Source organism: Ictidomys tridecemlineatus, chromosome 7 (genome assembly GCF_052094955.1).
Source record: "Ictidomys tridecemlineatus isolate mIctTri1 chromosome 7, mIctTri1.hap1, whole genome shotgun sequence".
NCBI lineage: Eukaryota > Metazoa > Chordata > Mammalia > Rodentia > Sciuridae > Ictidomys > Ictidomys tridecemlineatus.
In genome coordinates, this window is record NC_135483.1 from 138,449,853 (window position 1) to 138,475,767 (window position 25,915).

At 36.0% G+C, this 25,915-nt stretch overlaps 1 protein-coding gene across 3 annotated transcripts; it reads left to right on the forward strand.

The window, feature by feature from the left end:
- Positions 1–5,818: 5,818 nt before the first annotated feature.
- Bbs5 (Bardet-Biedl syndrome 5) lies at positions 5,819–25,701 on the forward strand. Of its 3 annotated transcripts, none has more exons than XM_021725900.3 (12): positions 5,819–6,109; positions 8,650–8,732; positions 12,468–12,533; positions 13,258–13,307; positions 13,439–13,566; positions 15,231–15,366; positions 17,615–17,710; positions 20,189–20,251; positions 22,296–22,430; positions 24,147–24,230; positions 25,122–25,145; positions 25,297–25,701. In XM_021725900.3, exons 2-12 carry the CDS (start codon positions 8,654–8,656, stop codon positions 25,396–25,398), a joined length of 963 nt encoding a protein of 320 aa, XP_021581575.1. In that variant the 5' UTR covers positions 5,819–6,109; positions 8,650–8,653; the 3' UTR covers positions 25,399–25,701. The 3 variants fall into 3 exon arrangements, with proteins under 3 accessions (XP_021581575.1, XP_005324619.1, XP_077873669.1); XM_005324562.4 differs by lacking the exon at positions 5,819–6,109 and adding an exon at positions 6,307–6,473; XM_078017543.1 differs by lacking the exons at positions 5,819–6,109; positions 8,650–8,732; positions 12,468–12,533; positions 13,258–13,307; positions 13,439–13,566 and adding an exon at positions 13,791–13,813.
- Positions 25,702–25,915: the final 214 nt, after the last annotated feature.

Here is a 25,915-nt window from a genome sequence, read left to right on the forward strand (position 1 = left end):
TAATGAAATATAAATACTTACTTTTCTTTGTTCTTTTTTTTATACAGAAGATACACAAGGTAGACCAGCTTAGATCAGGCCATGCTCTGCACATAGTAATGGTACTACGATATAGATATAAATGACCATACTTAGTTTTGGTAGAGTGGCTGCCACATAAATATCACCACATTGCCAGTGAAGGTCAACGTAGGATAGCCTACCCATTTTCTAAAAGGAGGTTGGGGTAATAATATAAATATGAATTTAGGAATGTAACTTAACTCTCCAATGGATTTAGATAGAGGAGGAAGTTGTATCAGGGAGAGAACAGCATAAAGAACAGCATAAGGGGTATACATGAGTCAGGATTCAGTAGCTCAGGATACTTAGACATAGGTAGATAAGGAAATGAAAGGTTATAAATCTGGGGTAACTTGGCCTGATAAGGATAAGGATAATTATAAAGAGCATTCAGTCTTTTAAAGTTTAGGTAAGAGACATGGAAGTATGGTGAATAGAACTGAGGTTCACTTAGGAATCAATGGTTTGTTTCCAATTGGACCAGATTGGAAGTCAACGGGTCTGTTAAGTTGGAAAGAAAATGGGGGTCTCGTTCTTCTCATCAGTAGTCACATCAAAACACAAGGACTATAGCTACTATAAGAATTAGGTGTCTTGTAGAGGCCAAATTACATTGTTATATTGTGTGCATGTACAGATATGTAACAACAAATCTTGTCATTACATATCAGTAAAGATGTGTTGAAAAAATAATTAGGTATCTTAGTAGGAAGACATGAGGTGACAAGTACCTAGCTTTCCTCTCTTCCCCACCCTGCCCCTCACTGTCCCCGACAAACATAGAATTCACTTCTACATAATCACTGCTAACTAAAAAGTCACACTCCTTATCAACTCAGACCCCCTGACCAAGAACAAATCTACTGTGGATGTAGTACTTGAAGAAAAAGAACTTGTTCTTACAGCAACGCACACTGTTCTTAAAAGTGTATTTTAATTGCTGATAAGTTTAATCACAAATTGTGAATGTTTGTACCTTTTTCAACAGTAGATTCTTTTTTTCAGTAAAATAAGAAATCATTATTCCTTAAAGCTCTGTACAAAATCTAAGAACACATCCCATGAAACATCTTAGATATAAGTCATAATGTTTTGTTTTATTTTTCATAAGCTTAAAGCGTTTAGATGGATTTCACAATGTTGTTCTCCCTGTGGGGCTGGGGTTTCAAACTGAGAGCCTTACACCTACTGGGAAGACTCTACCACTGAACAACACCTTCAGCCTTCTTTTCATATCTTAAAAGTTTGCAATAAGCACTACTCAGGAACTTATGACATGTACTTTTTTTTGGTTGTTTTCACATACAGCTAAGGTACAGATCAAACAATTGGAATAGTTCAAATATAATTACTTCACCCCTTAAAGACATTTTGCTTAGTTTCAATTTGCTAGTAATTGGACTGGGAAGATTATTTCTAAGTGTAATAATTTTGATTTAAGATACAGCTGTATATGGATGGAGTTGGAGAATATAATGCTAAGTGAAGTTAGCCAATCCCCAAAAAACAAAATGCCAAATGTTTTATCTGATATAAGGAGGCTGATTCATAGTGGGGATGGGAGGGGGAGCATGGGAGGAATAGATGAACTCTAGATAGGGCAAACTTGTGGGAGGGGGTATGGGGGTAGAAAAGATGGTAGAATGAGATGGACATTGTTACCCTAAGTACATGTATGAAGACATGAATGGTGTGAATATATTTTGTATACAACCAGAGATATGAAAATTTACACTCTGTATGTGTAATATGAATTATAATACATTCTGCTGTCATGTATAACAAATTAGAATAAAAAATAAAACCATACATGCACAAAAAAATAGAGCTATATTCCAAAAATTAAAAAATAACTGGTGTTGGTGAAGTTGTAGAGAAACTAGAACTCTTGTCCACTATTGGTGGTAAGGTAAAATAGTGCAACCTCTATGGAAAACAAAATAGAAATTTCTCAAAAGAATAAAACTACCAGATGATCCAGCAATCGCACTATTGGGCATATTCAAAAGAATTAAAATCAGGACCTCAAAAAGATATCTGCACTCCTGTATTCAATGTGGCATTATTCAAAAAGCCAAGATATGAAACAACCCAAATGTCTTACTAACAAATGAATGGAAATAGAAAATGTGGTATACACATACAATGGAATATTATTTAGCCTTCAAAAAGAAGGAAATCCTATAATTTGCAACAATAGGAATAAACCTAGAAGATATTATGCTATGTGAAATAGCCTCTATTTGTATATGGATTTCACAACGTGAAGTGCATAGTCTGTATTGTTCAGGACCATTGCCCAAAGCTGAGACAGAGACAAGCACATAGCTAACTTTCAATAAATATCTCTGTTTTTGTCAGTTTTTTTTCATTGCTGTGACTAAAAGACCCAACCAGAACAATTGTAGAGGAGGAAAATTTATTTGGGGGCTCACAGTTTCAGAGGTCTCAGTCCATAGACAGCCGGCTCCATTCCTCACGGCTTGAGTAAGGCTGAACATCATGGTGAAAGAGTAAGGTGGAGGGAAACAGTTCACATGATGATCAGAAAGCAGAGAGAAACTTCACTCACCAGATCCAAAATACATACCATGAAGGCACTCCCCCAATGCCCGCTTCCTCCAGCCAGTCTTTACTCATCTTCAGTTATTCCCATCAGGGGATTAATTCACTGATTAGGTTAAGGTTCTCATGACCCAATCGTTTCTCCTCTAAACCTTCCTGCATTGTTTCAGACATGAGCTTTAGAGAGACACCTCACAGCTAAGCCATAATGATCTCCTTCTGGAGATATTTGGTGCATTTGGGTGAACCATGTTTTGGGGGGACTAAAAAAAATGTAGCCTGCCATGGTGGCACAAGCTAGTATTCCCAGTTACTCCAGAGGTTGATGCAGGAGAATTGCAAGTTCAAGGCCAGCCTCAACAACTCAGCAAGATCCTGTGTCAAAATAAAAAATAAAAATGGCTAGGTATGTGGCTCATTGGTAAAGTATTGCTGGGTTCAATCCCCAATGGTGGGAAAAATACTTTTCCTTGAAAATTTAAAATAAAAATGTTGTCATACATGTATTATACACATTAATCCAAGTCACATTAAGAAACAGGTTTAAGCCTTAGTAATGAAAGCAATTTTTTCTTTTTTATATATTAACTTTATTTCAAAGGATACTATCTATCTTCAAACATACAGATTAATATTTATCCTATGTTACATATTGTACCTTATGTTCCATAGGATAACAGTTACAGATATTTCAATTCAAAAAGAGGGATTGGGGGCTGGGGATGTGGCTCAAGCGGTAGCTCGCTCGCCTGGCATGCGTGAGGCCCGGGTTCGATCCTCAGCACCACATACAAACAAAGATGTTGTGTCTGCCAAAAACTAAAAAATAAATATTAAAATTCTCTCTCTCTCTCTCTATCTCTCTCTCTCTCTCTAAAAAAAAGGGGGGGGGATTGGAAGAAAAAATAAGAGTCACCAAGCTGGGTATGGCGGGCACACCTACAGTCCTAGTTACTTGGGAGGCCAAAGCAGGAGGATCACTAAGACTAGGAATTCAAGGCCAGATAACATGGCTCAAAACAAATAACTAAAACAAAAACAAACAAACAAAAACCCCAAGTCATCAATATATAACAATTTTGACACCCATTTGGGCAAAATGTTAGTTTTTTAAATTAAATTTTAAACTCTAAGAATAATCTTTGGTGTTCAGTTTGCCCTTTGAGTTCTTGGTTCTATCCTCTGATGCCTTCTTACCTTTTCATGAAAGGTAGCACATATTTACAGATGAGACACTTGTCAGCCTGCTTCCTGTTGGTAGGATTTTGTAGGATCTGAAAGCCTTGACATACTACCCAGTTCCAAAGCCAATCCCTCATTTGGATTAGTTTTCTATAACTACATGACAAATTTAGCAACTTAAAACAAGACATTTTCTTACCATTTCAGAAGGTCAGAAGTTCAGGCACAGTTTACCTGAGTCAGATCAGGTCTTACCAAGCTGCAATCTACTGATTTTCTGGGGCTGCATCCTCATCAGAAGCTCAACTGGGAAAAGATCTGCTTTCAACCTCATTCAGATTGTTGGCAGATGTCACTTCCTCCCACCTGTAGGACTGAGACTTCTGGTACTACAGTCCATCATAGCATCTGGCTTCCTCAAGTTAGGCAGAAGAGTCAGGCTCCCTTTATCCTTCTGAGACCAAGTTTTATAACAAACGTGATACAGTCTTAGGAATGACCTCCCATCATCTGAGCTATAGTCTATTGGCTAGAAACAAATTGTGGGTTTTACCCAAACACAAGGGCATGTCATTGGGGACCACCTTAGTATGTATCCACTACATGTTCCTTTGCCTCCACTGCACTCTTCACCCTGACAAAAACCCCTCATGGCCTTTCATATTAATATCTTCGATACTTTTCAGAATCTGACATAGAGCTCTAGATAAAGATTTAAAGCTGCAGTTTTCCAACTTTTATTCTCAGGACCCCATTACACTCTTAAAAATGTTATCCAGCTTTTGTGTATATGGTTGTTCAGTGCCAGAGCTGCAAACCCCCCAACATACAGTTAACTGATCCCAAAGAAAGAATTTGGAAGACTCAACGGAGAGGTTTTGAACATTTTGTTACTCACGCACTTCTTATCAGCAGCAGGCAGAGATACAATGGAGGGCTGCTCATGTCCCTACAAGCAGTATGCTCACTGTGTAGTTGGATTTCTTCAGATATTTTATAAGTACATTCTTTTTAAAAATATTTATCCCTAAGTTTTAGGTGGACACAAGAGAGAGTGAGAGAGAGGGGGACAGAGAGAGAGAGAGAGAGAATTTTAACATTTATTTATTTTTTCTTAGTTCTCGGCGGACACAACATCTTTGTTGGTATGTGGTGCTGCTGAGGTGGTGCTGCTGAGGATCGAACCCGGGCCGCACGCATGCTAGGCGAGCGCGCGAGCGCGCTACCGCTTGAGCCACATCCCCAGCCCTGGACACAATATCTTTATTTTACATTTATGTGGTGCTGAGGATAGAACCCAGTGCCTCTAGCATGCTAGGTGAGCACTCTACCACTGAGCCAAAATCCGAGCCCCTATAAGTACATTCTTTTAGGTCACTCTGCTTTGGTTCCTACATGAAGATTGGAGTCAAGGGAAAGAAGCGGGCTTCCTTTCTATTTCCTTCTTTAGAGTCCTTATCTCCTTGCAACCTTTCCTAGGCACTGATCAGTGTTTAACCCAACAATAGGTTACACCTATTTATATTTACTTTTTAAATAATTCATTTAAAAATAGTTACAAGGCAGGGGGTGTGCCTCAGTGATAGAATAATTGCCTAGCATGCATGAAGCCCTAGGTTCAATATTCCCAACACGAGAACGAAAAAGAGAAAGGAAGGACAGGTAACAATAACTTATTACATATTAACATATATAACTTTTTTATAGTTATATTTTTCAAAAAGTTTGCAAGATTACATTTTTGCAAAATTTTTTAAATGTCTGGCTTATTAAAAGGCAGCTGAATTATTTTATCTGTTTTCACATTCAATTACAAAGCATGAAGCCTCTGGAAAACTCCACTGTACATTCACCACCTAATAAGAGTTAAAAAGGCAAAAGTCTTCTTCACTTTATTATCATGCAAATAAGGTGACCTTGTGGGTCTCCGAAAGGAATGTAGGGGCACCCACGCGACCTCAGATGGCTCTTTGTAAATCACTGATTGAAAGAAATGTCACGTGTTGAGAGAAGGAAGACACTTGGGATTCAAGAAAGTATTTACTGGGTGCCTGCTCTGTGCAGGCGTTGTTCAAAATGAACTAAACAGATCTGTGCATGGCCGTAGTTTGCACATGGTAGGACCGGCTGGAGTTGATATTGGAGCTGAGACTTCAGTGACAAAGAGCCGGCTACGCAGAGATCTGGAGAAACAGCTTCCCAGACACTGAGAGGACGCCTTCCAAAGACTGAGCCTGTCGGGCTCGGGTAGCCAGGAGAGGTCGGAGAGGTGGGCAGGGCGAGATGGGGCGGAGCCCAGGTAAGGAATTTGGAGTTTTAAGTAAATTTCTTAACGGTGTAGGGAAATAGCGGTTGAGATGGGATAGCTAAAGGAGGCCAGGAAGGTCGTCTAGAAGTCAAACACCCTCCCCGCCTGCCTGCCTGCCTCAAAACGGCTTAGCCGGGTCAAAGTGTAGGAGAAAACGCGCATGCTAACTCGCGGAAGCTTGGGTCTCGGCGCCCGCCGTAGACGTCGTGACAGACGCGGCCCGTTGCCTTGGAGCCCGCAAGACGCTGCTAGGCCTCCACGGCAGTGGAGAGCTGGGGCCGAAGGCCTCAGTCACCATGTCTGTGTTGGACGTACTTTGGGAAGACCGGGACGTCCGTTTCGACGTGTCCTCGCAGTGAGTCTCCGAGACGCCGCCGGAATGCACTGCCTGTAGAGGGCGCCGCGGCGCGAATTCTGGACCCGCGAGCTGGACCTGCGCCTCTGCAGCTATCTGCGCGGGGCGAGGGTGGGGGGTTATCGTCTGCAGGGATAGACCTTCTGGTCACTGCGGCTCTCCTGGGTCCGGATCCACAGTAGGGAAGCGGCCAGATTCTACAAGTTCGGTCCCGCGCCGTCTGCGGTGGTGTCCTGGCCACGGGACTAGATCAGGAATGTGAACCCCACGTGGCAGGGACCACCCAGTGATTTCAATTTCATGTGGTGGAAAGAACTTAGGCCAGGGATTCAGGAAACCAGGCTCTAAAACTAGGTCTGTGATAATGACACACTTTGTGGGCCTTTGGACAAACGACCTTAGCATTCTAACCTCAAATCTATAAAATGAGGGGAGTAGGAGTGAGCATTTTTCAAAGTTCCTATAACTACATAAACTTTATGTATGTAGTAAGAAGCTCGTCTAGTTATTCATCTAAGTCACCAACCGGAAGATGGAATTCTGTTTTGGAATCTCTAAAACAGAACCCCTGTTTTTGGAAAATATCATGCTTTAAAGAGAAGATGGTTAGAAACCACCTTTCCAAAAATCCCGGGAAGAAAATTCCCTTTGGGATATTGAGTGTTGGAAAATATTAAAGTAAGGTTCCTGGACTAATGGCATGGAGCCAGTAGTCTAGACTAATGGCCACTTCCTATGGTTCCTTATCATGGACAGTACCTCCTTAGATGGGAAAGTGAAATGTTTATATATTTCTCAGGCTTTGTTGTGGTTGAATACAAAAAAATTAACATGCTATTATATCCTTTACGATGTTGGAGAAAAAGGAATTTGTAAAATTACAAACCATAGTTACATATTACACACATTCTATGACTTTTTCTATTATTCTTGGAGGGCTCTTAATCCAAACAAGTCCATTTCATGAACATTTCAGTTTATTAATGATTTACCAAATGCTTATTGTATACTGGTTATTATGCTGATAGCTATAAATACAAAATAATAGGAAATAATACTCATGTACCCCTCTCATTTAGTGCAAGAGATACACATAGACAACTATAATACATGTGATAAGTACCATTCTGGAAAATATGAACAGAAGAGAATAGGAACAGAGCAAATCAATATGCCTGGGGAAGGCTTTAAAGAAGAAATAATTTGCATTGGACCTTAAAGGATAGCCAGAACCTTGTCAGTGTAGATAGAGTATTATAGAAAAAAAGGGCAGGGGACTAGAAGCAGAGTCTTGGGGGTATATATAACCCTCTTTGACTAGAAGGCAGGTTGTATGCAGAGACAGGTGAGCTGTACAAACAGAAATGTAGGTTAGCTTCAGCTGAAGATTTTGGACTTCATATCTCAGCAGCTGAATGACATGGAAGACTTTTAAGTAGAAAGTGATATGATCATATCAGGATTCTGAATAATTAATTGAGTTATCTCTATGGCAAATTTATTAGAAGGCTTTATCCATTCCGGTAGTCTCTTAGTTCCTTGGGGGTGGGTTGGTTGGTTGGTTGACAATCTAGAATTTCATCAGTCAGCAAACTATTCTTTATTCTCTGTTTCCTTTGTCTCATATATCTAATTGCTTGACAAGTACTGAAGATGTTTTGCATACAGTTCTTGAAACATTTCTTCCATAATTGCCTCATGTCCTTTCCTCTACTTAGAAACCTCTATGGTTTCTCCACTGTCCACAGAACAAGCTCTATACCTATTAGGGGATTCAAGGTTCTTCATTATCTGGTTTCTTCTGAGTTATCCAAAATGTATTTCTCATACTACTTCTCAATACCTCTTCTTCCCCAGCCAGGCCTGTCTTCTTATATGCCCCAATCTTTTTTGGTTCTGGTCTTTAATTATGGACTATCCTGTCTTTCCCTTCTTAGTTCTCCAAATCTTACTCCTTTCCTTCTATTTCTAGCTTACTCTTAAGTGGCCTTGGTCACTCCAGGCATCACTGATCTCTAGCTTCTTGAAGACCTTATTTTCAAAATGTATGAGAACTTGGGTACCATATCATCTGTACTGTCAGCTGTTTTATATTCACATGTCTCTTCTCCACCTAAATAGATTTCAAGCACATAGAATTGTAGTTATAACACTAAAATGTTTATATTTATTTTAGACAAATGAAAACCAGACCTGGGGAAGTCCTTATTGATTGCTTAGATTCAATTGAAGATACCAAAGGAAATAATGGAGATAGAGGTGAGTATATTTGCTAATGTATTTTATATTTTTGGTTTAATTTACAGGTGTTGATTCATATTAGCTGGAGAATCTATGAAAGAGCATCATATGTAAATGCAATTATGAAAATAGAAGAGTTAAGCGCACAGGATTTTTTTTCAGACTTAATAGAAGAAAGAGTAGGTATTAAACTTGTAGCCAATGGACACAGTTTTCCCACAACTTCAGTCCATCAGTAACCCCTGGTTTTGATGTCACCTTTATCCTACATAACTGTTAAAATCTAGGAGCCCTATTTGTAAAAGTCATGGAATAGTTCTGATCCTTGGATCTGCCTGCTTAGATAAGGATATGGGGTAGTGAATGCAAGTAGGTCATATCTGTAATATCTGGAGCCATGCTTCCTTTTAAGAAATCCAAGAGTAATGCACAGTACTTAAAATTGACACCTAGAGAGGGACACATGGAGAGAATTTAGTTTGCATTGTGAGCTCAAGTACTATGTGACTTATCTTTTAATAAAGAGCAGCCATGTCTGGACTGTAGAGTGCTCCCAAACCAAATATTACCAAGATTTGAACTTAAAGTCCAGGCTGCATACAACAGCTGTCCATGAAACCAGTTAACCAGTGATCAAGTTGTTCTGAAAGCATCAGTACTATTTTTCAGTGAAAAAAAAAAAAGAAAGAAAAAGAAAGAAAGAAGAAGCTTACTGCATCTTAAAAGTCTGGAGGAAAAGAAGCATAGGAGGGAGGGAAACAAACTTCTTCCTGGAAAGAAGAGAAATGAAAAGAGGAATACACCTTGTTGAGATAACAGGATCAGCATATACTAGGGAAAGAACAATAACCCTTGTGGCAGAGCATGATGATGGCTTTTTGGGTGGCCACTTCCTCTGGGAGACTTTCTTTCTTTTGACTTTCTTCCTTTCTTTTGGGGGAGGGCAGTATTAAGGTTGAACCCAGTGGTACTCTACCACTCAGCTGCATTCCCATCTCATTTTTTATTGAAAAATGATCTTGCTAAATTGTACCTGGCTCTCTGAGCCTTTCTTTTGGTCTGCTGTAGGGTAGTATGAGAGCAGCAAGTTTTGCTAAGTCTTTCTCTGTGAAAGGAACCTCTTATCACCATCTGCTACTGGCAGCCTATCAGGCTAGGGTCCATCCTTAAAGGAGTGCTTAGAACGTTTTTGAAATGTTTCCTTGTACAGTCAGACCCAGGTGAGGATAAAGTAGTAAGATCTAACCACAAGCAAAAAGTCTTGGCTTGTACCTTTGAGAGTAGAGTGACTGTACCTTAATGAAATCTGGATTAATTTATGAAGCCAAGAGAAATTTGGTCATTCTTGTACAGACTGGCAAGAACTCTTACTTGATAGTCCATCTTTCAATACAAAGATTATGATTAATAGAACATTTTTTGATTCATTAAGTACTTATTGAGTACATAATCCTGTACTAGTATTTTGGAGGAGGATGGGCAAAAAGCCTCCCTAGTTGGAAATCTCCATCACAGTGCCTGAAATCATACTCTTAATAAAAATAAATCTGTGTGTTTGCACAGACCTCAAAAACCTTTGTTTAAGTAAATTTTTTTAAAAGAGAGAGAGAGAGAATTTTAATATTTATTTTTTAATTATCGGCGGACACAGCATCTTTGTTTGTACGTGGTGCTGAGGATCGAACCAGGGCCGCACGCATGCCAGGCGAGCGTGCTACCGCTTAAGCCACATCCCCAGCCCCTCTTTAAGTAAAAATTTACTGGAGTTTGTAGAGCTTCTGGTTGATAAGGAGGTAGAAAAGGGAAGGTAAATCCTTCTATCCAACCACCTACCTCCCCTTCTTTCACACAGTTTGAAAATGACCAAGTTAAGACATCAAGTTCAGGAGCCCCAATTTTAAAACCGTAAGTACCCTAGAAGATTAGCACATTTAATCCATGTTCAACTGTAAATACCCTGCCATGAAATTATCCAATTAGCTTTGTGCACTGAAGCTGTGTGAGAATAAAATGGGCAGGTCCTTGCTGTTTGTTCCAGACTATGTTAATTGTTCTCTCCTCTTGTCCTTTTGGGTCTGGGCTGGGAGCAGGTCTGCTGGTTTACCCATGGTTCCTAATAACCCTCTCATATTTTTGTCATCAGTCCTTTTGCAAATAAACCTCTCTTATTTTGTTGAGCATGCCCTCTATTTTCTCCTGAAACCCTCATCATCTTTGATCTTGTGTGATCCCTACACTCCATCCCTGCTGGCTTACATATTATTTGTCAAACATAGTTTTCTCATCATCCAAATACTAACTAGGCCCAAATCAGATGAGATTGGGCACATTTGGGGTGGTATGGTCGTAGACTTATTTGTCAAACATAAGTCTATAATTTTCCACAATCTCCCTTGAGGAATGCCTTCCTTTTTAAATTTTTAGTACCTCCTTTTCAAACTGGGGATGTAGTTCAGTTGTAGATCAGTTGCCTTGCATGTGCAAGGCCCTGGGTTCCATTCACAGTACTGCCAAAATTTTTTTAAATTTTTCATAGAACTTCTTTTTCTACCCCATCCCATTCCAGTATTCATGCAGGTCTAATTTTTCTGATTGTAGCCATCCTAGGGATTTTCAGGAAGGAAAGAGTATGATCTGGCTATAGATTACTCATCAAAAGAATTCTGTGGGCTAGGATTGTGGTTCAGTGGTAAAGCATTTGCCTATTTCCTAGCATGTGTGAGCTACTAGGTTCAATCCCCAGCACCACATTAAAAAATAATAAGCAAATAAAATAAAGTTATTTAAAAAATTTATTAAAAGAATTCTGTGGTTATAATTTCATGGGTAAATGTTATGTTTAATAAAGTTAAATGAATTTTATTATTTCGGGAAATCTCAAAGCTATCCTAATATGCTAATTACATTGTAAATTTCTAAGACACATGGTTTACTATGCTCGGATTTATTTGACTTTTTTCCCCTTGGGGCGTCTATAGGAATTACTATTCTACAGGACATACTTTGATAAATTAAATATTTCTAACTTTATATTTCAATATAAAAATATCAGGCTGATGTTCACTTCAGCCGATTCATCTCACATACAAAAAAATTAGGTATATAAGTGTGGCTCATTAAACAAGAATTACTAAGAGAACACTTATTTGACAGGGATTAGTGTGTATATCAGAGTTCATTGAGAAGTGGTTTTTGTTTGTTTGTTTGTTTTGGTACCAGGGATTGAACCCAGGGGCACTTAACCACCAAACCACATCATCAGCCCTTTTAATTTTTTGAGACAGAGTCACACATAGTACCTTAGGGACTCGGAATGTTGCTGAGGCTGGCCTTTAACTTGTGATCTTCCTGCCTCAGCCTATCAAGCCCCTAGGATTGTAGGTGTGTGCCAACAAGCCCGATTGAAAAGTGTTATTTCAGTGAATAGTTTTGCAGTTACACTATACCATAACCATTCTTAGTTGTACACAGGTGAACTGCTGAGACCCCAGAAAACCTTCCAACAAGACAAAACAAGTCCACAATTCTCATTCAATGTGAATTAAGGTAGTAATAGTGAATACCTGTGTCCCTTCTACAACTCAGATTTTGTTTCTCTGAAATTCTGAATCATACATTGTATACCTTACATAGGATAGATATGTATGAAAAACATACATAGATGTTGCTGCTGATACCTCATTGTGTACTGCAAAAGTGTGTCCTACTTAAACTAATTAATTTTTGTTTGCTTGTTTATTTGTTTCCTTTTAGGAAGACTCTTAGTAACAAATTTAAGAATTATCTGGCACTCTTTGGCATTGCCCAGAGTCAATCTCTGTAAGTATCCTTGTAAGATAAAACTCTAAGGAGAAGAATTCCTTCTCATGGAACTTGAATGGTAGCTTTTGATACCAAACACAGCTTTGCCATGAAATTTGTGGAAGTCTGGAATTGCTAAAAACTTCAGAAGTCCTGGATTAACCACAGATTACATCAAAATACAAAAGAAACAACCCATTCTTATTTTTTAGCTTGTCCATTTTGTGTCTTAGACATGCATAGATTAGGGATTTTATACTGATTTTTCTTCTTTCTTTTTTTCCTTTGACAACTTGGTATATAATCTGTGTCAAGAAATCCCAAAAAAGGGAGATGTAAGCTTTAATAAAAGTAGAGTCTTTCATTGTGTTAAATTTGTTTCACTTATTTTAAAAAACTATTTTAGACAATTCAGCTAGTCTTTTTCTTTTGATGTAGTGGTGTTAATATTTTCACTGAATAATGCTGTAATAGGTTTTATTAAAGCAAATTTCCTTTTCCCCATATATTTGTTTATTCAAAGAGGCAGAACCAAATCTTTAGTTCTTTTATAATTTACTTATAAAAATTATAAATTTATAATTATTTCATAAAAATTTTTAAAGTTTTTATTTCTGTTTATGTTTGAGTTTTTAAAACTGTTTAAAGTTATATATATATATGATATATAGATATATATTAAAGTGTTTTTTTCTCAGTTTACTTTATCATACTCCTTAAATTCTTTGGTTTTAAATTTTAGCTATCGGTTACAACTGCATACTGAATATTACAACAAGGACTGCTAACTCTGTAAGTCTGAAAAATCATATTGAAATATATGTATAGTGAAGAAACATTAGAAATGTGAATTCAATGTTCGTTTTCACTTAATGAGAAATTGTTCTTCAAATACAAACCTTTAAATAAATTTGTCTTTACAGAAATTACGAGGTCAAACCGAAGCTCTTTTTATACTAACAAAGTGTAACAGCACTCGCTTTGAATTTATATTCACAAATTTGGTTCCTGGAAGCCCTAGACTTTTTACTTCTGTGATTGCAGTACATAGGTATAGTATTTGTTTATGGATTTTTGGGTATTTTAAGGTAATTTTATGACATAAAGGTTTAAAGGATAAAGTTTAGAAGTATGACACTCTCTTTCTCCAAACTTTATTGCAAATATCCTGAAGATACTTAGAAGAGAACATTCTTATCATTTAATAAGCATTCTGAAGGAATTTATAAAAAACTTGTAAGGACTACTGAAGACTCATAAAAATTTATGATGAAGATTCTATTAAATTAGCTGCCAAGGTAAATAAAGTGAAACAGAGATTTCATTCAATGTCAGTGAGTTGGATAATTCAATTAAAGAATTAAACGATCATTTTTATACAGAAATATACATATTAGTATTTTGTTTTGTCATTTGTTGATTTCTTCTCTTTTCACTACTTTGATTTTTTTTTAACCAGCTTTTTTTTTTTAATATTTTTTTTTAAAGAGAGAGAGAGAGAATTTTAATATTTATTTTGTAGTTTTCGGTGGACACAACATCTTTGTTGTTATGTGGTGCTGAGGATCGAACCCGGGCCGCACGCATGCCAGGCGAGCGCGCTACCGCTTGAGCCACATCCCCAGCCCTTTAACTAGCTTTATATACCATGATTTTTGAGAAAAAGTTTGATTAAGATGACAGGATAAAATATTGTTTAATTTGTATTTATTTTATTAGTGATGCCAAAAATTTTCATATAAATCATATATTTCTGGCTATTTGTAGTTTTTGATTATAAATTTTATAATTATACCATTATCTGTCATATTTCTTAGTTTCTTTTCCCTCTTCATCCCTCTTCTTCTCTCCCCACTCCTAGAATCCTCTTTGGAATTTGTATAGATTCATTCAGTTTTCTGTACAGAAGTAGATGCAAGCATAATGTTTTCAGGTCACAGTAAGAAAAGTTAACTGGACTTCTATTTATATTAAAAGATGATGATACCTTTGACTAAAATAGGGAAATTAAGAAAGGAATAGGTTAGTGAAATAAAATGTATAAACACTACATTAAAATGACAGAGTCACTTAAAAACAACAATACTATAGTAACACAGCCACATCAATGTTTATAGCAGCACAATTCACAATAGCTAAATTGTGGAACCAACCTGGATGTCCTTCTGTAGATGAATGGATAAAGAAACTGTGGTATATATACAATATATATATTGTATGAAATATTACTCAGCATTAAAATTTAATTTATCATAATAATTATTTGAATGATTTACTTAAGTACTAACAACTATACATTTTAGTAGATAGGCAAATGTAACTGATCAACTTCTACCATTGTATAATATTCATGTGTCATGAAATATATTTCTGTTGAATTTTTCCACCCATTTAAAAATGTTAAAATCACTCTGTATGGGCTATACAAAAAGAGGTGGCAGGCCAGATTTAGCCCCAAGGCCATAGTTTACCTATGCCTGTTTTAGTTTATAACTTAGATATCACTTTTTGAAATCTTCCTTTTGGGTGTTCCTTATGCAAGCCTGTCCTTAACAATTACATTCCAAAATTGTTACTATTCTAAATTACATAGCTTGTCTATATCCTCCCCCATTAGATTGTGGGCTTTATAAAGGTAGTGATGGAATTATTCTATTCACAGTTAGTGAACACATTTTCAGTGTGGACTGGTCTTTTGTTTCTTATTTTTTATAGAGCATATGAAACTTCTAAAATGTATCGTGATTTTAAATTGAGAAGTGCGCTAATTCAAAACAAACAACTAAGATTATTACCACAAGAACATGTATATGACAAAATCAATGGAGTATGGAACTTATCCAGTGATCAGGTATTATACAAAAAACTAATGAACCTTTTGAGACTTTGTTTTGTAATCTTTTTGTTGTTGCTGTTCATCATTGGGTTTGTATATTCATTCCGCTCTGTTAAAATTGGGCTGAGGTTGTGACTCAGTGGTAGAGCACTTGCCTAGCAAGTGTGAGGCCCCGGGTTTGAGTCTCAGCACCACATATAAATAAAATAAAGGTCCATTTAAAACCAAAATAAATATATTTTTTAAAAAAATAAAATTAGCATTATTGCTCTTGATAAATTAGTATTATAGCTTTTGATATGAAATGATATTCTGGTTTTAATATTTTTATGGACTTGTGCTCTTTTCAGCAACTTTTGTTCTATGTAAAGTTGAGAGCTGGAATAGACCTTTGAGATCATGTTTAATATAGTCTCTCTTAACTCAGATGATAAACTGAGGCCCCAAAGAGTTAAGTGCCCTTGCAGGTGTAGCTCATTCAGAGCCATAGTTTTCCCCCTATATTATGCTACCCTCTACATTTTAATAACATAAGCTGATGGAGGAGAACCATGGTATGGACAGTCATAGAAGCCTTTTAATCTGGTATTTAGGGGACTAAGCATATACTCATTTGGTGAACCCTTTAACTCATCATTTTCATCTGCCCTTAAATGACCAGTTGGAACATGTAAGCAATTAATAATTGTGGAATAAGTTACACATCAATTTATAGAGAAAATTTTATCTCAGAATAGTTTTTAGATTTCATGTATGTTACCACTTAGATTAGACTGATAACCACTGAGGTAAAGCTATAACATTTGAGTGAAGAGCTTCTTGCTAAGAATCAAATCATGCTCAAACTGTGATAAAGTTTCTATAGGACATAGACAGTTTCCCTTCTGAAAACTCCTTATCTTTTAGATAAGAGGTAAGTATACTTTTTCTTTGAGATGTCAGATAATATATTTTTTACACAGTTAAGGGTCTGACTCAATGGTAGAGTGCTCTTCTAGCATGCATGAGGCCTAGAGTTCAGTCCTCAACACCACAAATAGGTAAGTACATATGTACATACTGATATTTTATGCTTTTCAGGCCATACAGTGTTCGTTGCAATTGCTCAGTCTTGCCATTGTAATGTGAAACCAGCCATAGACAATATATAGAGAACACATGGCTGTGTTTCTTTTTTCTTTTTTTTGAAATTTTTTTTAGTTGGGGATGGACACAATATCTTTATTTTTATTTATTTATTTATTTTTATGTGGTGCTGATGATCTAATTCAGGGCCTAACACGTGCAAGGCAAGTGCTCTACCACTGAGCTACGACCCCAGCCCATGGCTATGTTTTAATGAGGGAAACAAATTTAAATTTTTTATAATAGTTACATGTCATGAAGTATATTTCTGTTGAATTTTTCCACCCATTTAAAAATGTTAAAATCACTCTGTATGGGCTATACAAAAAGAGGTGGCAGGCCAGATTTAGCCCGAAGGCCATAGTTTACTAATGCCTGCTTTAGTTTATAACTTAGATATTACTTTCTGAAATCTCCCTTTTGTGTGTTCCTTATGCAAGCCTGTCCTTAACAATTACATTCCAAAATTGTTACTATTCTAAATTACATAGCTTGTCTATATCCCCCCCATTAGACTGTGGGCTTTATAAAGGTAATTATTCTTTTCACAGTTAGTCTTACCACATAGCATTGCACCTGGCATTTTTAATTAATTAAAAAGATGTTCTCAGATTATAAAATGTATCATTTTTATTGAAAAATAAGGCAATTTTGGGGAGACTGAAGTAGGAGGATCAAAAGTTCAGGCCAACCTGGGCAATTTAGTGAGATCCTGTCTCAAAGAAAAAAAGGGTTAGGGATGTGGCTTGGTAGTTAAGTGCTGCTGGGTTCAATCCCAGATACAAAAAATAGAAAAAGAAAAGAAAGGAAGAAATGCTTATTTTGTTCCAGGTACTGTGCTAATGGCTTTATTTACATGGATTATTTAATGAAATCCCCTTTTATGTTTGACAAAATGCACCAAGGAGAAATTTGCCCAGGTCAGACAACTGCAATGATTTAATGATTAATGATTCCAAAGTCCAGGCTCTCAGTCATATGATTATATTGCCATTCAGTATATGATGGAGTCATTGATACCATAGTGATTCTGGTATTAATCTGCTGCTGTGATAAGAATTATTTGGGCATTTAGAAAATAAAAATAGATATTTAGATAAATCATCATTGGTTTATCTCTAATTACTCTCTTTTACAGGGAAATCTAGGAACCTTTTTTATTACCAATGTGAGAATCGTGTGGCATGCAAATATGAATGATAGTTTTAATGTCAGTATACCATATCTGCAAATTGTAAGTACATGTAGTTTGGTGACATTATTCAAGTGTAGAATAAATAATTTCTGTTCAACAGTTAATAGTGCCATTGAGATTAAATGCATTCTTTCTCTTTCCCTTTTTATGTGGCATATTTTTAGTGGAAGATGGACATAACTTTATTTATTTTATTTATTTATGTGGGGTTGAGGATTGAACTTAGTGCCTCACATGTGCTAACCAGGCATTCCACCACTGAACCACAGCCTCAGCCCTCCAAACATTATTAAAGCCAGAGAATTCATCAATTCTGTTAATGAACTGCTTAATTTCTGATATAGAATGTAATGCATGCTGGATTCATACTCCAGGTTTAATGAAGAAGTCAAGATGATTTTTAGTGGTAATACTTTTAGCTTAAGTTCAATTAAAGCTATTAAACTTCAGAAAAAGAATTGACTATATCTGATATCAATTTGTGAGTAGGTAGGTAGTTACTTTACTGTTGTGATATATATGTGATTCAGTGAAAGAAATAATAAACTCAATATACTTTTATATAAAAGTTCATTTTATATAAACAAACTATTCAATTCTAATCTGAATTAAATGGAACATAAAAATAGTAAATGAAAATCCTGTGCAGTTATCATATGATAATCACCCTTGTTGTAGGATACAAATAGTCTTAAGACTAAGAAGTTTGGGCTGGAGTTGTGGCTCGGTGGTAGAGCATTTGCTTAATATGTGTGAGGCACTGGGTTTGATCCTCAGCACCACATAAGAAGATAAATAAATTAAAAATAAAGGTATTATGTCCATCTACAACTAAAAAAATTGTTTTAAAAAGAAGTTTTGGGGCTGGGGTTGTGGCTCAGCGGTAGAATGCTCACTTAGCATGTGTAAGGCCCTGGTTCAATCCTTAGCACCACATAAAAATAAATAAAATAAAATGTTTTTAAAAAAGACTAAGAAGTTTTATTAATATTCATTGAGTAGATACAGTATATGTAATATCTAGAAAACATCCTTTTTCGAAAAGAGAATTCTTGGCCTATGAGAAGGATATTTATTTGCAAATATTCCCAAGCCTGTTTTGCTACATCTTGATTTCTGAGCAACTTTAAAATATCTGATCATTCATTCATTTGCCAAATATTAAGCATCTACACTGTACTAGAGATAGTCATGAAAAATCATAAACCAACACATAGTTCCTGCCATCAAGGAGTTCTCAGTCTGGTGGAGGAAAGCAAAACATAACATTTGATAGGAAGAAAATGATTTCTGGCCATCTAAAGAAATATGAGAATTTGTAATCAGGGTGGGAAGGTATGACAGTTTATAGAGATATTTGATAAACCAGTGTTTTATACTGTTCATTGCTGTTTTATATTGCATTTGTATGTTCTATAGTTTGCCTAACCTAGCCTCTGTTATGCTGAATATTTACTGAGTAGTAAACAACCTTCTGCATTCCGTTCTTCAAATAGGATATTTTTTGTTATTTAAGAATAGAGTTGCCAAATACAGCCTCTGGAATGAATTCAACTGGCCCAAACAACTTGCAATATGATATCATCACACTTTGTCACTGTAGCAGTCATATTCTAACTTCAGCTCTTTATATATAAACTTCTTGCCACTTCTATCAGCCCATGTCACCTAGATTACAGCCAGGGTGCCTGTGTTCTATGATTCTGAACTGGAACTATGTAATGATGATATATATAAAGTAGGTGGATGAAAAGACTGGTTTTCATAAGAATTTACCATTAAAACCTTTTTCCTCTCTTCTTTCTTTTTCTCAATCTTTCTCTCAACTTTCAGTGCCTGTCTGTCTGAAAGTGTGATATACCATTATCTGCCACATATGACTAATCATGGGCCTTTGGGCTGTCATAATATTAGGTTCTCTCCAAGGTTCTCCCTTTCTCCATCAGCTAGTACATCTTATATCTCTTTCTATAGGCCCTATCATTATGCTTCTACTCCTCTTCCTTCCTCTCAAGATTAGTATCTTCCTTCTGATCAATCTTAATCCTCATGTCACATTTATCAACTAATGTCAATTGCACTTTATCTATCCCAGCCTTTCTTGATGGCCAGTGATGAGTACCCATAAACTTATCTTTTAAAATTAGTGGATATGGACATTTTTAGAATTTAGTCACCTGGAACATGAGAAACAGTAGGCACATATGACTTTTAAACTAATCCAGCCTTAGGAAACCACAAAAGACACTGGATCATCATAACCGAAAGATCGTTGGACTTTTGTGTAAAATATTGAGAAAAGTTGCTGATTCCATTGAATTGAAGGATATTTGAGTCATATTTGGGTACATATTTTAGAGATATCATCTTTGTATTTTCTTACAAGTTTGCCACCTTATATGTGGGTCTTGTTCATTTATGAGCTCTCTGGGGGTTTCATAAAGGAAGATAAGATATTCTATTCTTGAGATTATGAAATAAAGACATGCATTTTTTTCTTCTTCATTTTATATCCAGCGTTCGATAAAGATTAGAGATTCAAAATTTGGTTTAGCTCTTGTCATAGAAAGCTCTCAACAGGTAAGATGTTTTACATTTTTATTAATCTTTTGTAGGCTTTTAAAACTATGTGATGCTGTAGGTTTTTAATTTTATGTATATAGTAAGCAGTTTACATCCAAGAAGAATATTCTGTTATAATATGAAGGTATATCAAGTGTTTAAAGTGTTGTAGTAAATTGTCTCCATAAAAGAATCCTGTGTTTTTTAGTTGGGACAGATAATCATTATCATTATGATCATCATTTTTATTTGTATTTGTACTGGGGATTGAACTCAGGGTCTCACACACTTTAGGCAAACACTCTACCACTGAGCTACATCCCTACTTCTTTTTATTTTATTTTGAAGACAAGGCCTCTCACAGTTGCTGAGGCTAGCCTGGAACTTCTAATCTTCCAAATAGCTGATATTTCAGGACTGTGCCTCTACATCCCACTCACTTTTATTATTAATGATAGAATCAAATCACTGTGCTAAATGCTTTTCATACATTCACCCAATCTAACAACTCTATGATACACTTACTATTTTTCACCACTTGACAGTGAAGGAAACAGGCCTAGAGAAGTTAAGAACCTTAGTCATAACCTCAGGTCTGATTCACAACAAAACTTTCTTTACATAGATATATATATAGAAACATAATATCCATTCTGTTTGAGAATTTATATTCTCACATATGCCATGTTTTTGCAGGAATTTTTTTGGGGGGAAGGGTACTTGGAATGGAGCCCAGGGGCATTATGCCACTGAGCTCCATCTAACCCTTTTAATTTTTTATTTAAAAGACAGATTCTTGATAAATTGCTAACACTTGCAGTTCTTATGCCTCAGCCTCCCATATTGCTGGGATGACAAGCGTGCACTACCATGTCCAGATGCAGAAATATATGTAAATAAAACATTTAAAATGCATTTTTTTTAAAAAGTGAGTGATAAGGGCTGAGTTTATAGCTCAGTGGTAGCATACTTACATAGCATGCACAAGGCCCTGGGTTCAGTTCCCATTTCTGGGGGAAAGAAATTGAGTTATAAAATCACTTCTAAATTAAAATACCCATGTCTACTCACTCCTTTACCATGACCTATATCTCTGTTTACTGAGTGCTTACTATGTCCCAGGAACTGTATCAAGTGTCATATATGTCTTATATAAATAAAACAACTTGATCAGCATTTTGTGTTAGAAAATTAAGGCTTAGAAAGGTTACGGAAAGTAAGTTTCCAGGCATCATACAGCTTGTAAATTAATTGTAAAATCAGAATTTGACACTAAAAAGCATATGCTCTCAACCCAAAGCAAATGCTCTTACCAGTTATAGTATGCTACTTTCTAACATTTCTCTCTAACAACCTATCCTAGTCAAGTTTCTTTCCTAATTTTTTAAGGAGATAGCCTAAGGCCACTTCTTTTCTTCTTTTAATATATATTCCTTTTCAAGGCCTAGCTCTAGAAAAACTTAAGTTTCCTTGGCCTTCACAATCTATAGTGGTTTTTTTTTAATATCTGAAGATCAGCTTATATTTACAAATGAAATCATGTGATAGCTGGACATGCTTCAGAGTAATCCTGAGTGGTTAGGTGGATGGGAGATCAGGTGAGGGAGTAGTTAGAAAGTCAGCCACATGTTGCTACAGTTTGAAGTTCCATGATGACTGTGAGAGGGCTCATTGTACTCTCCTGTTTTTATATGTATCTGAAATATTTCATAGTAAGGCATTTAATTTTTAAAAAATCAAACTTATTGCTGGATGTGATGATGAATGCCTATAATCCCAGCAACTTGGGAGGCTGAGGCAAGAGAATCACAAGTCTGAGGCCAGCCCCAGGTACTTAGTGAGCCCCTAAGCAACTTATTGAGACCCTGTGTCAAAAAATAAAAAGAGCTAGAGATGTGGCTGAGTGGTAAAGTGCCCCTGGGTTCAATTCCCTAGTACCAAAAAAATCAAGCTTACATGTTATACTCTACAACATGTAGATGATTACAGCTAAAGTTTTATCATATACTACAAATGTCATTTCTTGGGCTTGTTTTTTGTTTTTCATTATTTTTTCTTGTAGAGTGGAGGATATGTTCTTGGCTTTAAAATAGATCCTGTGGAAAAACTACAGGAATCAGTTAAAGAAATCAATTCACTTCACAAAGTCTATTCTGCCAGTCCTATATTTGGAGTGGATTATGAAATGGAAGAAAAGGTAATTTGTTCAATATGTGAAATACAGAGTTTGCTGAATTGCCTTCCAACTTCCTGTAAATTTCAGATATAAAAACATTCCGTACGATTTAACTTTAAACTGTTTTAAATGATGAATATACAAACCCTGCTCAAGTAGGAATGGCCCCGGGACCACCTATAATTGGTGACCATTACCAGTTTTCTAGAAGGCGGCCTCCTCATCATTCTCCCATACCTGTCTTTTAGGTGATCAGCCTATCCAGAAAAATCTCTCTATTCAGGGCTCCTCTGATGGGGACAGATGAGTCTCGCACTCTGTCAGCTTTATTTTCATTCAACAGAAGCCCCCCATTAGCATGGGCAAGCTTTCTATGCCTTATGGATACCATTATATTCTCCCTTGCCCTATAGTACAGCACCTGCCAGAGTCTGCTTTGTGAACATGGCCTGTATTCATCCCTATTAATCAGAGCTTCTGCCATACTAGCTTTAGTTTTTTATTTACTTATTTTGTTGTTGTTTTTGAGATGGTGTCTGTGTTCCTCAGGCTGGTCTTGAATGCCTGGGCCTGAGCGATCAATCCACTGCCTCAGCTTTCCAAGTAGACTATAATCATGTGCCACCATGCCCAGCTAGTTTTGAAATATTTTGAATATTATGCCTATACATCGGCTCTTTTCCTTTCTCATGATTTCTTATTGTTATCAGAGTTCCTGCTCTCTAGGTATTTCAACTCTCTCTTGGTGTGACTTACCTCTTCAGCTGGGATCCTGGCCATCCAATCTGTCACTGATACTCTTACCAGAGGCTCTGCCTCTGTGCCCTTGCTATCTGCTGTACCGTTGGGATCCTCACTATCCATTCCATCAGAGGTGCCCTCACAATCTGCTCTATTGTCACTGCCCTTTCTGTCTTCCCTGTCATGATCCCATCACTGACCACTCTATCACAGGTTCTTTTGCTCTCTGTTCCTTTGCTGGGGCCTTCGCTGTACTCTCTAGTGCTGGTGGCCTTTCCATCCACTCTTTAATCAGTGCCCCTGGTGATTTTCAACCTGTGGAGCCATATCAGTGGTAAAGCACCCTTGGATTCAATCCCCAATACCAAAAAAAAAAAAAAAAAGAAGAAGAAGAGAAAAGAAAAAAGTGAGAGTTTTTTTTCTTTCTTTTTTTTTTCTGTTCCTTCTTTCTTTCCTTCCGCCCCCCTCCCCCATCTACACTTACCATCCCACAAAGCCCTGTGGTTGAACACAGGGCTCTGTGCATTGGTAGGCAAGCACTTCACCACTGAGCTATGTCCCTGGCCCTGAGAGTTTTCCGTTTAAGAATCCCCCCTAAGGACTGGGGCCTTAGCTCAATGGCAGAGCGCCCTAGCATGCCTAGCATGCTTGAGGCACTAGGTTTGATCCGCAGAACCACGTAAAAATAAACAAATAAAATCCATTTACCACTATTAAAAAAAAAAAAAAAAGAAATTCCCCCTAAGCATACAAATTTGTGTAAATCCCACTCTGGAACTTTTTGATGATGTTGACTAAATATTTAAAAGCTTAGGTTTAACTAATTTATTACTTAAGTTAGTATTAACAACAGAAGAATGTAAGACTCAATCAGTTATAATTGTTATCTTTTTACAAGCATTTATGGCTCTCAAAGTACATTTTTCTAAAATGATTTAATTAATATTGTTTCTGATGCATTTTGACAATTGTTGTTTTTTTTTTTTTTTTTTTTAGCCACAGCCCCTTGAAGCTCTGACAGTTGAACAAATTCAAGATGATGTAGAAATAGATGCTGATGATCACACAGATGCTTTTGTGGTGAGTGTCTGAAAGGAGAACTATTAAATTTCTTATGATTTTTATCTTAGTCATATTTAATTAAATAATGTTGTGTGTAAAACACTGTAGAACTCGAGCCTTTTGACATGAGTTTGAGGATAACTTTTTTTAGGTGAGGGAATTTCTTTTTGTGACAGTACTTTTAAATTACCAAAGCAGGAAATAGTTTTGAGAATAGTTATTCAGAGGATTTTAGACATGTGAAAAGCTTCTTCATACTTTAGTATAAAAGAATGTTAAATATTATAGTTAATTAAATTAATTTAAAACCTATGCTGTTCATAGTTAATTTTTATGAGATGCTTCCCTTAATTTATATTAATTTTAGGAAAGCATATGTATTTGAAGAATAAGCTTTCCTATTCTGAACTGGTATTAGTTAATTAATAGACAATATAATATACAACGCTTTCTGGTCTATTAGTCTGACCAGAATACCTCTCTGGTAACAAATATTTTCACATGCATTTGCTGACACATTGAAGTATTGATTGTTTTGCCACCATCTTCTACCAAAAGTAAAGAAGAAATGTTATAACTCTTATGTTATTCTTTTTATCTCCCTTCTACTTGGCAATGCTAATTAAACATTAATTACAAAGCACATTTGTTTATAAAACTTAAAGCATAACTCTTATAGACATTAATATTGATTGACAGGAGAAATAAATTTTGAGGCCAGGATTATAGAGAAGAGAAAATCATTATTATACAATAACAATGTGTGTAATACAATATATGTAACTATTACACAATAACAATGTTTGTAATACATTTAGTTACAAAATCATTCTGCAAACTAATTGCCTATTCCTTAGCCCACTGATCTATTTTATGTCATATTGACATGTAATTTTCTTTATCTTTTAGGCTTATTTTGCTGATGGCAATAAGGTAAGAAAACTTTAGCTATAGTATATTTTTTGAAGTTTCTATATTCCAACATTTAGCATTCACAAACTTATGTGAAACCTATTTTTTGTTTTTTTCCTCTTCCTTGCCCACCTTCTCTATTCCCCATCTTATCCTCTTACCTCCCAAAAAGCAACAGGATCGTGAACCTGTATTTTCAGAAGAACTGGGGCTTGCAATAGAGAAATTGAAGGATGGATTCACACTACAGGGACTTTGGGAAGTAATGAGTTGATCTTGAGTTGAGCTGGATTTCTATTTAAAGATATCTCAAGATTACAGACATTAGTCGCCTACTATAAGGCATGGAATAGTTTTTATATTTACAGCTTTTATATTTAAAGCTTTTAAGAGAGTTTTTTAATGATTAAGAAAAAATATTTTTAGAAAACTCTGTTTTCTAAAAATTATATCTAAAATTGTAATTGAAATGTATCTAGCTTGTAAAATGTTTATTTTGTATCTAATACTTGTATAAGTTTTCAGATTTTAAATGACTGTATTATGTTGGGTTTAATAAAGAATTTATGCAGCACCATTTAATGTTTTGAAAGTATTATTTTAAAAAATAAGTATTCTTATGAAATAATCAAAAAAATCCTTTTAATTATAAAAATCTACTTTAAATGTATTATCACATAACTCCAAATGTAAGCCAACTCTAATACAAATTACAAACTTTGAACATGTCATTTTTAGGGGATCATTTTTGTAAAAACTAAAAAACAATTATAACTGTGGTGTACTTCAAT